Raw genomic sequence first — 14081 nt, 5'->3', positions numbered from 1 at the left:
ACAAAAGAGATATGCATGTTTGCTGCTGCTCGTGACTTAAAATTAACATTGTGTGGTTGCATCCTTAACCATTTAATTGGCAAAACAAGAACAAATCTGCAGAAAGCCTCCACCCTAACTTCCCCAAACTTTCTTTTTGATAGCTTCATTCTCATCAAATGGATATCAAATCGAGTTCAGAAACGTAGAATAAGCATTATACATCTGCTTGTCTATTGAGAGAATAAGTTGGAAAGTGCACATGTTCGGTACGTTAAGCAACAGGCACAGACATGTTGAACTGACAATCCAAACATGCGCCGAGAAGGCACCCTCTGGAATTTCACATAAAAATGCATCCCATTTGTGGCAAAAGGCAAAGAACAGGCATCACAATCACTGCATCCGCCACAGATGCAAGCATCAAAAAAAGCAAAAATGTAGAACACCTCAAAACGTTCAGGGATTTGCGTTTGGCAGACATACATTGTCTCAGATGATGTTCAGGTGCCAATTAAAGGGTTAAGGAGCAGAGCAGAGACCAACACCATCATGATTTCAACCAACCAAATGAGCAAATCACAGCTAACTCTCAATACTTAGCGGTACATCTATAACAGAGCAAAGTAATTTTTATTTTCACTTCTGCACCAGCTCCAGCAAGGTGCCTGCATCATCACACAACGTATAGCCCGTGCTGAACTTAGTTTTTTTCCTTTTTTTTTTTTTGAGTGTGGAAGCACACATTCGTCAGCATAAGCTAACAACCAGCTTAGTTTAGTGTATACATACACAATGTTCCAGTAAATTTGATCACAACACTCGTTCACATATCCACTTGGGAGCAACATGGAGGAAGGAAAGGAACTAAGAGCGAGTGTCACGCGATAAGATTGAAGCCAAGGAAAGTGGGCTCAAAATGTGATCATGTTGTTGAGCTTTCGTGCTTCCAGGTGCAGCATCAACATGCAACTGCCACCCTCACGTGTTGCACATTTATTTTATTTAAGTCTATTCAAAATTGTTCGACTCGCTCTAACTAATCCCACCATGCTAGCATCTCACAAATGAAGAAAATCTGCAAATCTCGCCACATGGCAGTGCATCTCCCAGTTATGTACTTTCCACAAGATATATCAAGGACAATATAAAGAAGCTATTGCTTGCGTCCCACAGAGACCACAACTGGAAAGTACATATCCTACAATGCAAACTAACGAGTACAGCAACTCGTATTCCGAGGACTGCATTGGATCAGAACCACCTAGCCGCCTCTGTCGTCTCCATCCCAGATACAATAAAATTCAGAACAGGAGTCTCCGATCACTTTTTGTATTTCACGTAATATAACTTTCTTCCGCGTATTTTCTAAACTCCCCCTCTCTGTAACGCCTGACCGGCATTGAGAGTAATGGACAAACGTGTATACTTTCCAAGAAACTGCCGAAGTTGCAGAAGTATAGTTAAACCTGCTTATAACGAACCTCCATATAAGGAATTCCTGGATATAACGAAGTTTTTCTATTCCCCGCCGTTACTCCACAGAAGCACATGTATTTGAGACCTCTACGTAACGAAGTGGCAGCGGGAGACCCCCTCGAAATATCAAATTTTTCCCGCTGACAACCTAGAGATTTCGCCCCAAATTGTCATTTTTGCGCGAGCAGCAACCGGAAGCACCTTCTCCACTGCGATGGAATGCGAAGCAGCGGCCTCACGCTTGGCGCGCTCGAATTGACGGCGACTGCGAGGCGAGAGCGAGACGGGCCTGCATCCCTCGACCCGGCGATCTTGCCGGGTCGGGAGTATCGGACAATGTGCAGATTTGTGATTTTTTATATGCGGACAACTGCACTGTCACAACTGAGGAGATGACAGATGAGGTTCTGGCAGAAACTATCCGAGACCGCGGTGAGGACAACGGACCTTGGGAGGACGACTCAGTACGCGCAATGCCCTCCTCGAAGGAGGTGCTGGACGACGACGGAGGAGCATTGTGTTCATTGATGTCGTACGAACGGTCAGTGCTGCTGTCCATCATGAACAAACAACAAAGCAAGATCACGCAGTTTTTTACTGAGAAATAAATGTTTTGGGTGAGCTCTGCCATCTGTTACCCTTTTGCTTACTTACCGTATCTACTCGAATCTAACGTGCACAAAACGGGTGCGCATTACAATAGACGGCGTGTTACAATCGAGTAAATACGGTAAGCGTTCCTTTTTCTAATTTTCGTGCCGAACCTGCATATAACGAAATCCTCTTTATAACGAAGTTTTTCGGAAATTCGTCAATTTCGTTATATCCAGGTTTAACTGTATTGGGAGAAAATGCGCAGAGCGGTTGGAATATCATACGAAAGAGTGCACATCAATCAAGACCTACCACGAGCCAAACATACTGGGCTGAGCCTGCCAAGTACAGCTGAGACTCTGAGGTCATGCATTAGGCATAGCAGGGAGCCGAAGCAAAGGGGGATAGCTTCACATAGCGGGAGCTTGCGAATGCCGGCTGTGTAACATCATTCTCCCTCCTAGTTTCTTTTCTCCTTCCATGAAGAACAGTTATAATCATATAAAATAATATTAAAAAAAAGCAATAAAATCTGACACATACAATTTTAGCCAACCGCCACCACTTCATCTGCCACAGAAACAAAAGCTATACAACGCAAGTGCAACCCAGGCACAAATCCCAAATTCAGTGAACCCATGACAGCAAAGAAGTAACGTGCACAAAGAGCATTGTTATCACTCTTGCGAGAGTTCTTCGTCTTCACGGCTTACCCAGGTCAAGTTTCCAATGTAGAGTGCCACACGCTTTGAAGGATGGCTGTTTCCCTGGGACTGGTTACCAATCCCAGACACCTGAAACCGTTGCATCTGCTGTATTATGACTGTGACATCTTGCAATTTACAAACAGCACAACTAAAGGTCTGCTTTGGGTATACCACATTCTGAGCCTGTATCTAGACTGCTCTAGACATGAACTGATATGCAGTGACACAGGCACCCAATTAAAAAGTATGGGGCCATATTTTACAAGGATTCTTTTGCTGTTATTCTACTCGTTTCCTATAACCCAAGCATGCGGAGAACAATAGTGCAGCATTGTACAAACCAATGAAAAAGGGCAGGAAGAAGGAAACCACAAAACAGTTGTTACGAAATACCGTATTTTCTCGCATATAACCCGCACCAAAAATTGAAGAAAACTGCTTAAAAAGTGGGGGTGTGGGTTATCTGCGAATATTCGCGAAGGGAGCGGGTGGGGGTCGGCTTCACGGCAACGCGCGGCCTGCCGTGCAGAGTCCGCATGCCTATCGACATCGACGTGTGTTAAGCCAATAAGAGGCCAACACAGGTGATAGCCAGATCCACATCCATAGTCTGGTTAGACGCTTTTCGCACGGTTTTGCAATGAGTCAGGTGCCGTTTCTTGTACGCCCAGTTTGCACAGTTGGCCAGCCTTGTTTAGGTATCAAGAGTGTGTCTCGGCGGCAGTCTGTCATAGTGCTTCAAAAAATGTGCCATAAGGAACAGCTTAGATGGTTCCGAAGACGATCAATTCTTTGAGAGCGGCGCTGAAGCCTCGGATGGCAGCAGCGGATTGGACAGCACTGACAATGTTGCAGCGGTCGTTTTGAAATAAATGTGTTTTGAAAACGAAATGATGACTGCGCCTAGTTGTAACTTCCTAGTCGTCATTTTTTTTTTCGGATAAGCGTGCAGGTTATATTTTTCGTTTTCATGGAGTTCATAGTTAGGGGTGCGAGATATACGCGCGAAAATACGGTAATTTCGGGCCAGTTTTTTGCAGTTCAAGATAAATGTGGCCCCCAAATTTTTGAGCTCTGAATGCCACTGCTTGCAACACCTTTGGCTGCGGTAAGCTGCAATTATGTGCCTGTTAAGTGAATTTTAAAGGGGCCCTGAACCACCCCTCGGGCTTGGTGAAATAACATAGTCCGCGAGTAGCATACGCTTCCGTGAACACCTCAGTCAAGTTATGCTGTTGTACGTGGAGCTCGCAAGCAGAGCATGAAGTCACCTTCCTCTCAAACGCTCTTGTTTCAATAGAAGCGATGACCCTCACTCTCTTCTGTGTGCTTATTACGTAATGAAGCCCATTCCAATAGGCAGCTGCTATTGGTCACTGCGGTCGGCTACACCGCGGCTCGCTGAGGACAACCGTGTTTGGCTTACGTTTAGCGCGTCACAAGCACCAAATCAGAAGTCGTGGCATGTACGTTAACATCCAAAATGAAATTGAAACATCCAAATGAAACTGCGCCCCACGGCGATTAAGGTGGACATTGTGGCCTCGCCCCACTCCGCTGTAGCCTTCGCAGTGCAAGGCATTGAAGAAGGAACGGGAGCACAGCGGAGGCAGTGTTTGATTGCCAATAACTACGCTTCTGCTGAACACATTGAAGTACTTCTTCAGCAAAGTATTTCTGAAATTGCCTATTTTCACTTCAAATGTCTTTCTCCACTTCGACAAAAAGTGGTTCAATTAACAGCTCTTCTATCTTCCAGGCATTTCAATAAAATACTGGTATAGGCACCTGCAATATGGTGTGTCCACAGGACCAAAGCGAAACCAGAATGGTAGGGAAAACATCAAAAAAAAAAAAAAAAAGATCAGGAACCATATTTTCTCACGCACCATTTTATTTTGTTCTGCCTTTCCTTATTGGCTCCGACACTGGCATGCCACTTTTATTGCTGGGATTGCCATTTGGCACGACGGTGTTCAAGCCAGTAAGCAAAGGTGAAACAAAAAAAAAAAGGAAAGAACAAAAGAAAGGCACAATAAAATTAGACAGTTTTAGTTTAGCGTACGCTATAAAATAGCGGGTCGTCACTGCGCATGTGCAGATCACTAAATAACCCATAACATATAGCGTACGCACGCTATTTCTCAGATTTAGCATTACCGCCTTTGCTCTTTCCGTGGCTTACATAGTTTGCGTAAAATATGGCAGCGGTCCCCGCTGCTTGCTTCGAATTGAATTTGGCGTTGCTTTTGTAGAATTCACTTCATAGCAAATGACTGCGTAAACGGCTTTCGCTTAGTCTCAGGTCACTTCGACGACAGTGTATTATGGATAACCTCAAAGTTTTCGCGATCGCTTCTGGTTTTCGAACGAGACGAAGCCTAACGAGGGAAACCTTCGAGATGTCGCCGCGCCACCTATCAGTGAAGTCGGGAGACAGACGTGTGGACGGCATATGGCCTCCGAGATCGGAAGATCTGGCAGGCCAACTTAAACTGTAATAAACGTGTGCTGCTTAACGTACGCTACACTATAACTGTCTAATCACTTGAGAATCTCAACCCACATTACATGCATTTTAGTTGGAAGTATGATGTCATAAAATTGCCACTTGGCCAGCCACTAAATGAGCTAGCTAATAGACTAATCAAGAATGAATCTATCAGTTAGACACTTGCTCACACTCTAGTTTATTTTTTAACATGCACCGATTCCTGTCTTTTGTAGTAAAGGCTGCAGTACTGTTACGCTAGAATGAAACAAATTTCGGAAGGAATAAAATAAAGCACGTCAGACGGTTCACCATTTTGAAATTGCTATGTGCGGATCATGGCATAACTGGGTGATAAATACACTAGGCCCCAGATGTAATCCTAATGCAGAAATCAACATGTGCCCACTTAATACTATCCTTTTGTGTCCTTTTAAAATAAACACTTTGGAACAGTAGCAAAAGCATTCATTTTGCAAGTTCGACTACCACGAAAGGTAGCTTATGGCACATATGTCAAGCAAGTACCTTCGGAAAAACACATCTAACTACAATTTAAAACCGCAAGCTCCTAGCTACAGCCGGAAACGAGGGAACACACAGGGCAAATAAAGAGGTTAGTCAACCTCTGACATATCCAGACATAAGCTCCATGGGGGCACACTGCAGCTGTAACATAGCCATGAATATGGTAGTGTGAGTAAAAAGCTGAAAGTTGAATATTTAGAGAATGGCGGATTCTCTTGAATGATTTAACATTTTTTATTTCTAAAGTTTTAAAGGCATTACTGCTTATTCGAAATCAGCTGAGCTAAAAGTTAAGTCAAGCAAACTGTCCGTCTGCCTTGCGCTTGTACAAACAAATGTATCAATAACCTTGCGCACTCAAACAAATTTGCCCATCAACCACTGACGGATGCAGCATATTTTTGCACAAAGCAAAACAAAAATGGCGTGCAGTGAAGTTAACTTCTGCGACACCAGCAGCCTTGGTGTGGTGCCTCTAGATTAGTCTGCTGCACTGCACGCTGGCTTCACTGAGCATATCATTAATCACACGGGCACTTATGAAAATTTAGAAATATATTCGCAACAGCTGAATTACGCACAACATGGCGCGTGTAAGGCTCGAAAATGTCTCACCGTACACGTCTACCGGCTGATAGAAATAGGCCGGGAAAAAACGCTTTTTTTTTTTTTTTTTTTTTGCCGGCGTCACGCGGGATGCGGTGCCCTCGCATACCGGCACAGGTGCGCGGCAAGGCGCTCGGCATGGCTAGCGGATATACCTCGTCTGTGTTTCCATCGCTGGACGGTGCAGCAATGACGTCGTCGTAAAGATCCACGTTGGAATCGTGCTCATTGTAACCCTCCTAAAAAAATGAGGAGAGAACAGAAAAACAAGGATGTACGCCACCGTTGCCAAACTCGCCAGGAAAACGCCGGTGCTGGGAAACACCGTCTCTCGGGTTCAAAACGCCGCGCAGCTTTTGCACCGCAAAATAACCCAAAGACGACGATCAATGAGGGCGCGGCACATCTCGCGGCTGCTTATATTCCTCGCTTACTAACCACGACAGGTAAATATCAGAACGTGAAGAGCACGTCGAAACCGGTCACCATGTTTGGAAGCCACGCAACGGGCCAAGGAGAGCATTTCTGCAACAAACGGAACTTCAGTACTTTATGCGCCCCAGGATTGAACATTTACCGCTAATATGTCAACAGTAAAACGCAATGAACGCGTACAAGCTTAGAACTGTTATATATATTTTGCTTTACCCCCAGCGTCCGGCGAAAACAATGGAGCCACTTAAGCGATAGCAAAATGGCTGCTTCGCAGCAGTAAATAGTACCGCGAGAGCTTCAATTGATAGCGAAACACAACATTTGACAGGGCTGTAACTTTTTCCCGCTGACTGCACGGTACACAAAAGCGGCTTGCCTGGTTAAAGTCTTGCTCTAGATCGTCGGCGTAGAGATCAATATCCACGCCGTCCGCCATTTTGTCTGTCTTCCCGACGAACTGCTGCGAATCGCTGAAGATCGCAGCACCACTCCCGTCTGTGCGACTAAAGGGCGAACTACTGGAACGCTCAAAGCGTGTTGATCCTCTTAAAGGTGTCGACCCAAAGATTGCAAAAGACAAACGCTTGGACTAACGGCTTCATCCGTAGTATTAATCAGAAACGAAGCGGTTCAAAATTAAGCGCATTTTTCAGGTGGAACGTATTTCAGTTGTCAGCATAGGGTGTGTCGTGGGCTTATCTTGTCCTACGATAATCGTCACCTGCTTTGCTTGCGTTTCATTTCAGGAAAACTCTGCGCTTGCTACTTTCCTTTCGAGAATGCTATGTCACGCTGATAACGCGGATGCCGTTCGTGACCTGGAGGTATCGGGCTCACAGCGTTAAAGAAAGGAAAGGAGGGCAAGGTGAGGACTGTTGTGGCAAAGGCACAGAACACCCATACAAGGGCGCAAACCTTTTTGAGAGCGTAAAACCGCATGTAACGAAAGCATGATACAACTTACATCTGAAGTGAAGCGTCGCCCGTGCCCTCATTACCTCCAGCCACTGTTCCTCCGCGAGGCTGCAAATAGTTCGTACTTCAAAATTTCCCTGTTACCTAAATAAGGCGGTAACCACAAAAACGCAATTATAAGAGCGTAATTTTATACATTTCCACTCGTCTATTATAATGGAACGTACAAGTACGACAAGTACAGTCGTATCAAGGCCGACGCCATTTTGAAAAGGTAGCATGACGACGATTTTGTTTCTTTCTGCGATTGGCTGGCGGAGTAACACCACCCCGCGCGGTCCGTGTGCCTTTGTTGTCAACTGGTTTCTTAACTGGTTATGCAGCTTATACTGCTGGACTGCTTATATCTTTGTAGCCGTACTACCCACGCGCCTTACTTTGATATCGTCGCTTTGAGGAAAGAAGCCAATGCCATTACTAGATCATGCATTGTCGCGTGCACAGACAGAGCGTTGTAGCGTCATGCAAGACGCAATCGAAGCAAAACTTTGCCTCTCGCTAAGCGTTCAGAGAGGCATAGCATAGTTCGGCAGTACGTTTGTCGAGCTGAGCGGGGGTCGTCGCATTTGAGAGCACTCACTCTGCCAAGAAGTTATCATCTATCAAACTCAAACCTGTGCGCATCATTAGATTGCAAGATTAGACCGTAGGACCAGGCCCGTTACTTAATTGTGTATTTATGAATTTGGTTATGTAATTTCTATACCTATAGTGCCATACACTTCATTGTACCTATAGTGCCATACAGTAGCTTCACGTACCCCCTGCGGGTGCGTCCCCGATACAGCCTACCCGATAATATTATAGCGAAGCTGTATATGAGTGAGTGAGTGAGTGAGTGAGTGAGTGAGTGAGTGAGTGAGTGAGTGAGTGAGTGAGTGAGTGCATCAACTTTTATTGGGTCCAGCAAAACGCGATAAAACGCGCACCCGGCTAATCCCATGTGCACGACGGGACTGACAGGTCTAGCCTGCCAGCTCGATCACGGGCGCGCTGGACGGCCAGGATTTGGTCTTCAAAGAGGGGACTTCACAGGAGCGCGTCCCACTCTTCCTTGCTGAACTTCGGGCCCAATGACTCGCACTCCCAGAGCATGTGAGCCAAAGTAGCAGCCTCACCACAGGCCGCGCAACAACAATTCGGATAAATATCAGGATATATGCTGTTAAGAGACACCGGATTTGGGTAGGAGTTAGTTTGCAGGAGTCTGAGCGGGACCGCCTGCGGCCTGCTTAGCTTAGAATGAGGCGGCGGGAAGACCCTTCTCGCTAAGTAAAAGAATTTAGTGACTTCATTGTGCGTGATAGGCGAGTCCCTGTGGTCGGGGGGAGAGTCGTCCAATCCGAGGGCAGCGCGGTCGGTAAAGCCACGCGCAGCCTCGTGGGCAGACTCGTGAGGTTCAGAGGAACCCCCTCGACCACCCCGACGTGGGCAGGGAAGCAAAGGGTGGAGCTGTCGCCTTGTTTGGCGCATTTCAGAATTTGAACTACCTGCCGGGCTACCCGGCCTTTCTGGAATGCCCTGACGGCCACTTTCGAATCGCTATACACCCTGTCTCTCCGACCGTCTTGCATGGGGAGTGCAATGGCAACCTGCTCGGCCATCTCGGGTTCCGTCGTCCGAACTGAGGCACAGTTGATGACTTTGCCCAACGTGTCCACGACGGAAACCGCAAAAGCCTTGCCGTCTCGGTACGCGGCCGCGTCGACGAAGCTTGCTTTAATCTTGTCCTTGTAGATTTGTTTTAATATCGTGGACGCGCTTGCCTTGCGACGACCTGCGTTGTGCACGGGATGAACGTTGCGGGGCAACGGGGCGACGACGAGCTTCTCCCCTATTTCTCTGGGGATCTGGGCGTTGCTAGCCAAGTTCTTGGCGGGGGCGAGTCCGATCTCCTCAAGGATCCGCCTGCCGGCCGGCGTGGTGCATAGCCGAGTTAGCTGGGCCCGTTCCTGAGCCTCGGCTATCTCCTCCATGGTGTTGTGTATGCCGAGCCGGAGGAGGTCCTCGGTTCTGACGGGCAGCCCGAGGGCTTTCTTGACAATTTTTCTAATGAGGGCATTGAGCTTGTCCCGCTCGGCTCTGAGCCAGTTGTGCATGGGCACCGTGTAGGTGAAGTGACACAGCACAAAGGCGTTGATGAGCCGGAGCAGGTTGTCCTCCTTGAGGCCACGCCGACTGTTCGTGACCCTTCGCACGAGGAGAAAAGCGTTGTCGGTCTTCGCAATGATTTTGCGCAACACAGTACCGTTGCCGCCACCCGATTCGATGAACATACCCAGAACTCTGATGGTGTCGACCCTGGGTATCGGGTCGCCGCTCCGAGAGAACAGGTGAATGTCACTTTCGGAGACCGGTTTCCAGCCCTTGGGTCTACCCCCTCTTTCTTTTCTGTAAAGCAGAAGCTCGGATTTTGTCGGGGAACACCTGAGTCCGGTGGGTAGCAGGTACTGCTCTGTGACGTCTACAGCCTCTTGCATGGCGCTTTCCACTTGCCCTTCGCTGCCACCGGTGCACCAGATCGTGATGTCGTCGGCCTAGATGGTGTGTTTGATACCTTCAACTTGGGCCAGCTTCCTCGAGAGGCCGACCATGCAGGTGTTGAAGAGCGCGGGCGAAATGACCGAGCCTTGCGGCGTGCCCCGTGGGCCCAGGAGCAACTCATCGGAGACAAATTCGCCGATCCGCAGCTTCGCTTTCCTCCCCGTCAGGAACGAACGGACGTAGTTATACAGCCTGGGGCCCAGCTCGAGGTCCGCGATGGAAGCCAGGATGTATTCGTGGAGAACGTTGTCAAACGCTTTCTCGAGTCCGAGCAGGGCCCTGGTGTCCCTGGTACTGCCATCGATGATGTGATGTTTGATCATCTTCATGGCGTCCTGCGTCGAGAGGCCGCCGCGGAAACCAATCATGGTGTGAGTATAGACGTTGTCTTCGAGATATCTGCTTAGCCTGTTGAGGACGACATGCTCCGCCACCTTCCCGACGCAGGACGTGAGAGAGATGGGTCGGAGATTGTCCACGTTCGGAGCCTTGCCGGGTTTGGGGATCAGGACGGTGTTGGCGGTCCTCCAGTTCTCTGGGACACTGCCGTTTCTCCACGTCCCGTTGATCTTCTCGGTGAGGTATCCGATTGAACGGGCGTCAAGGTTGCGCAGCGTCTTGTTGGTGATGCCGTCGGGACCCGGCGCAGACTTGCCGTTGAGTGCAAAAATGGCTTGCCTGATTTCCGCCACGGTGAAGTCTTCGTCCAACTCCGGACGGGCCGGGCCGAGGTAGTCGGGAAACCGGACTTCCTCGTCTCCGTGCTTTACGGGCAGGTACTTCCCCATGAGCTTGGCTACCAGCTCGTCCCCGGAACAGGATCTGATACCTTCGTGCAGGGCTCTGGCGAGCGTGTGTTGGATCTGGTGCTGCCCTCGTCGAGGAGATGTTTGAGCATGTCCCACGTCTTGCCGTTGCGCATCTGCCCGTCGATCGAGTCGCAGACCTCGTCCCATTGCTGCTTGCCGAGGGTCCGACAGTGATCTTCGATGGCCTTGTTGAGCTCGGAGATCTTTTTCCTCAATCTTCGGTTTAACCTTTGTCCCTTCCATCGGAGGAGCAGTGCCTGCTTGGCCTCGATAAGATGGGCTAGCCTGCTGTCCATCTTCTCTACCTCCAGGTCGGTGACGATCTTCTTGGTGGACGACTCCGCGTCACTCTTGATTCTCTCGCACCAGTCTTCCAGGTCTTCGGGGACGGGTGTGCTTTCGTTGCCGCGGAACTTGCGAAAATGGTTCCAGTCTGTGATGGTGAACTCTCTAGATTTACTTCGGGCGACGTCGAAGCGGGTCTCGAGCACGTAATGGTCGCTACCAAACTCCATTGCGGTGTTACTCCACTCGGCTCCCGCGATGTTCTTCACGAACGCCAGATCGGGCGTGGTGTCCCGGCTCACCGAGTTGCCGATTCGGGTCGGGAACGCCTTGTCCGTGATGAGAGTGAGGTCCATTTCGTTGGCGTTCTGCCACAGACCCCGGCCCTTGCTCGTGTCGTAGATGTAGCCCCACAGTCCGTACGGGGCGTTGAAGTCCCCGACGACGACCAGGGGATGGGTGCCAGCCAGGTCGACGGACTTCTTAAATATCGTCTTGAACTGTTCGCGAGAGTCCCTGGGATTGCTGTAGATGTTGAGTATATAAACACGCTGTTTCTCCGCTGGTTGCGTTGTCTCGTGTTGAGCAGAACCTCCGCCATGACGTATTCGACCTTGCATTGCAACTCGCCAGCTTCAAGTCGTGAGACAAGTGCGTAGGCTTCTTGTCAACTAACGTGCATACTCCCCGACCACCAGGTTGACCGGAGACAGGCCCGATAACCGGGAAGGGATGCGGCAGACACTAGGGTTTCCTGTAATGCTATTACCTGTGGTTTGTTAGCTAGCGATCTAAAATATTGCCGCAATGGAGCCCTCTTATTGGAGTATCCCCTGCAGTTCCATTGCCAAATTCTGAACGCTTCTTTCGAACTATCCATGATTAGACACGTTTTCCGTACTACCTGCTGTAAGCAAAGCCGCACGTAAAAAGTTCCCCCCAGTCTGATGCGTCGATGTGCTCGTAGCCCCGATTATAGTCGACGACGCGTTCGGATCAACGACCTGCATCGGAGTTGTGGACGTAGTACTTGGGATCACCAGACGCTCGAGAGCGTCGATGCGATCGGCCAGCGCGCCTAGGCCTCTCTTCGGGTCTCCTAGGGCGACCTGCACCTGTGCTAAGCCTTGATGTAACTGCTGCACGCTCGTAGTCAGCGTGGCCAACATGCCCTTGATCTCATTCGTTTACGAAACTGATTCTTCCTTACTGGAAACTGCCCTACGCTTGGAGGCCCCGGCCGAGTCGCTGACCGGAACTGGTACTTCGATGGCGGTCGGGGCCGACGCTTTGACCAAAGCACTCTGACTGATTACCAATTTCTTAATATCCGTCATTTCGCTAGCCATCTTTCTCACCATTTCTTTTAAGTCTGCGTTTTCCTTCTGAAGGCGCGCTATCTCGGCGTCCCTAGCTTGCTCTGGGAGCGGGTCGCGTGGGCCCCGGGAGGGTACCATTTCGCCGCCGCCACGAACCCTTTCGGCCCAGGATAGGGTCGACTTCCTCTTCATCTGCTGGCCGACACTGGAACCGGACCGGGCCCTTCAGACGGAGCGGCTCTCGGAGCGGCGCCTGGATCTGCCCCTGGATCCAGATCTGCCCCTGGACCTGGATCTCTCCCTGGACGGGGACCTCGAACGCCCAGGGGTAACCGACGGAGAAGGGTTCCTGGATCTTGAGCTTCCGCGGGCCCCGGAGCGACCGGCGATCTCCGGGAGCTGTCGCTCGCCCTTGGCGAAGGCCGGAGACTTCCTTCTATTGGCTCGGGATCGTTCCCGGCGCCTGCGTCTGACGAGGTACGGCATCTGGTACCTCTGGTTGCACTCCTTGGCGGCGGTGAAGTGTCGGCCACCACACAGCCTGCACTTGGGGTCGCACTTGTGTTGTTCGTCGGGGTTGGCGACGCCGCATCCTTCACACACGGCTTCATCTGGAGAGGGGCAGACGTCTGCTCGATGCCCGAGGCGGCCACAGGCGTAGCACACCTCCACTTGCTTTCGATACAAGGTACACTTGACGAGCGTACCGCCGTACGAGACGTAGTTTGGCACCTTGTAGCCGTCGAAGACCACAACCACGGTGCCCGTTCTCTTGATTCGTTTGGCCCCCAAGGCCAGCGGGTTCTTCGAGTTAACAATCTTGCGGTCGAGCTCCTCCGGGCCGTCACACGGTGCGATGCCGCGGATGACGCCCTTGCACGTGGAGTGGGGCGCCGCTTCGTACGCGTTGACGTTGTGCTGCTGACCGCCAACGGCGATGCACTCGACCCTGACGTATCGGGTCGCGTTCTCTCTGCATGCAGGGGGTACTGACGACCATGATTTTTTGTTGAAAATTCGGGCACATCGTGTCCGAGTCCCGCTTCGCCGGGTCGATGCCGACCGCGTTTCATATGGCCTCGGCCACAACTATCGGGCCCACCTTGCTGATGTTCAGACCTTCCCATCGGCCTGACGATGATCTTCGCGTCTTCTTTGGGCAGCAGGGGCATCCTCCCACCCCGAATAATCTTGGCTTTCGCCCTCCCACGGTCTCGACGACCCTTGGCGGACAAGTTGTCGTTTGGCTTAGCACCGGTTGAAATGCCACCAACTCGCTCAACGGGCACCGATTTGGCTCCGGAGCGCCTGACAGCAACTGCTTGCCATC

At 50.1% G+C, this 14081-nt stretch overlaps 2 protein-coding genes across 14 annotated transcripts in view; both read right to left on the bottom strand.

Annotated features, from left to right (window-relative positions):
• The window catches only part of LOC119450473 (cleavage and polyadenylation specificity factor subunit 6), a 188558-nt gene extending 181066 nt beyond the window's left edge, over nucleotides 1-7492 (bottom strand). For 6 of the 13 annotated variants that reach the window (XR_007466441.1, XM_049665898.1, XM_049665897.1 and 3 more), the window contains exons 1-3: nucleotides 7196-7492; nucleotides 6540-6623; nucleotides 2766-2846 (exon numbers count right to left, since the gene is read on the bottom strand). Coding sequence is in view for 11 of the 13 variants with exons in the window: in XM_049665898.1 (XP_049521855.1) it covers nucleotides 2766-2846; nucleotides 6540-6623; nucleotides 7196-7255 (225 nt within the window). In the remaining 2 variants the exon portion in view is untranslated. Of the gene's footprint in view, nucleotides 1-2765; nucleotides 2847-6539; nucleotides 6624-7195 lie in introns of those variants that run through there. The other 7 variants (XM_049665899.1, XM_049665905.1, XM_049665906.1 and 4 more) reach the window with 3 other exon arrangements.
• Nucleotides 7493-10331: 2839 nt separating this feature from the next.
• On the bottom strand, nucleotides 10332-12052 carry LOC119448820 (uncharacterized). The gene is made up of 2 exons (XM_037712035.1): nucleotides 11285-12052; nucleotides 10332-11207 (listed from the first exon to the last, which is right to left on the bottom strand). Exons 1-2 carry the CDS (start codon nucleotides 12050-12052, stop codon nucleotides 10332-10334), a joined length of 1644 nt encoding a protein of 547 aa, XP_037567963.1.
• Between the last annotated feature and the right edge of the window lie 2029 nt (nucleotides 12053-14081).

This window comes from Dermacentor silvarum, chromosome 4, assembly GCF_013339745.2.
Source record: "Dermacentor silvarum isolate Dsil-2018 chromosome 4, BIME_Dsil_1.4, whole genome shotgun sequence".
Classification (NCBI taxonomy): domain Eukaryota; kingdom Metazoa; phylum Arthropoda; class Arachnida; order Ixodida; family Ixodidae; genus Dermacentor; species Dermacentor silvarum.
The sequence above is the reverse complement of the archived record's forward strand: the minus strand, read 5'-3'. Positions and strand labels throughout refer to the sequence as shown.

Bases quoted from the DNA above. Each gene is read 5' to 3' on its own strand.
- LOC119448820 (XM_037712035.1), bottom strand. From the start codon at position 12,052: ATGCAAGGTCGAATACGTCATGGCGGAGGTTCTGCTCAACACGAGACA. The intron at 11,208-11,284 runs GTCTGCGACTCG...CGACGAGGGCAG, and splicing joins GCAAGCAGCAATGGGACGAG to CACCAGATCCAACACACGCT.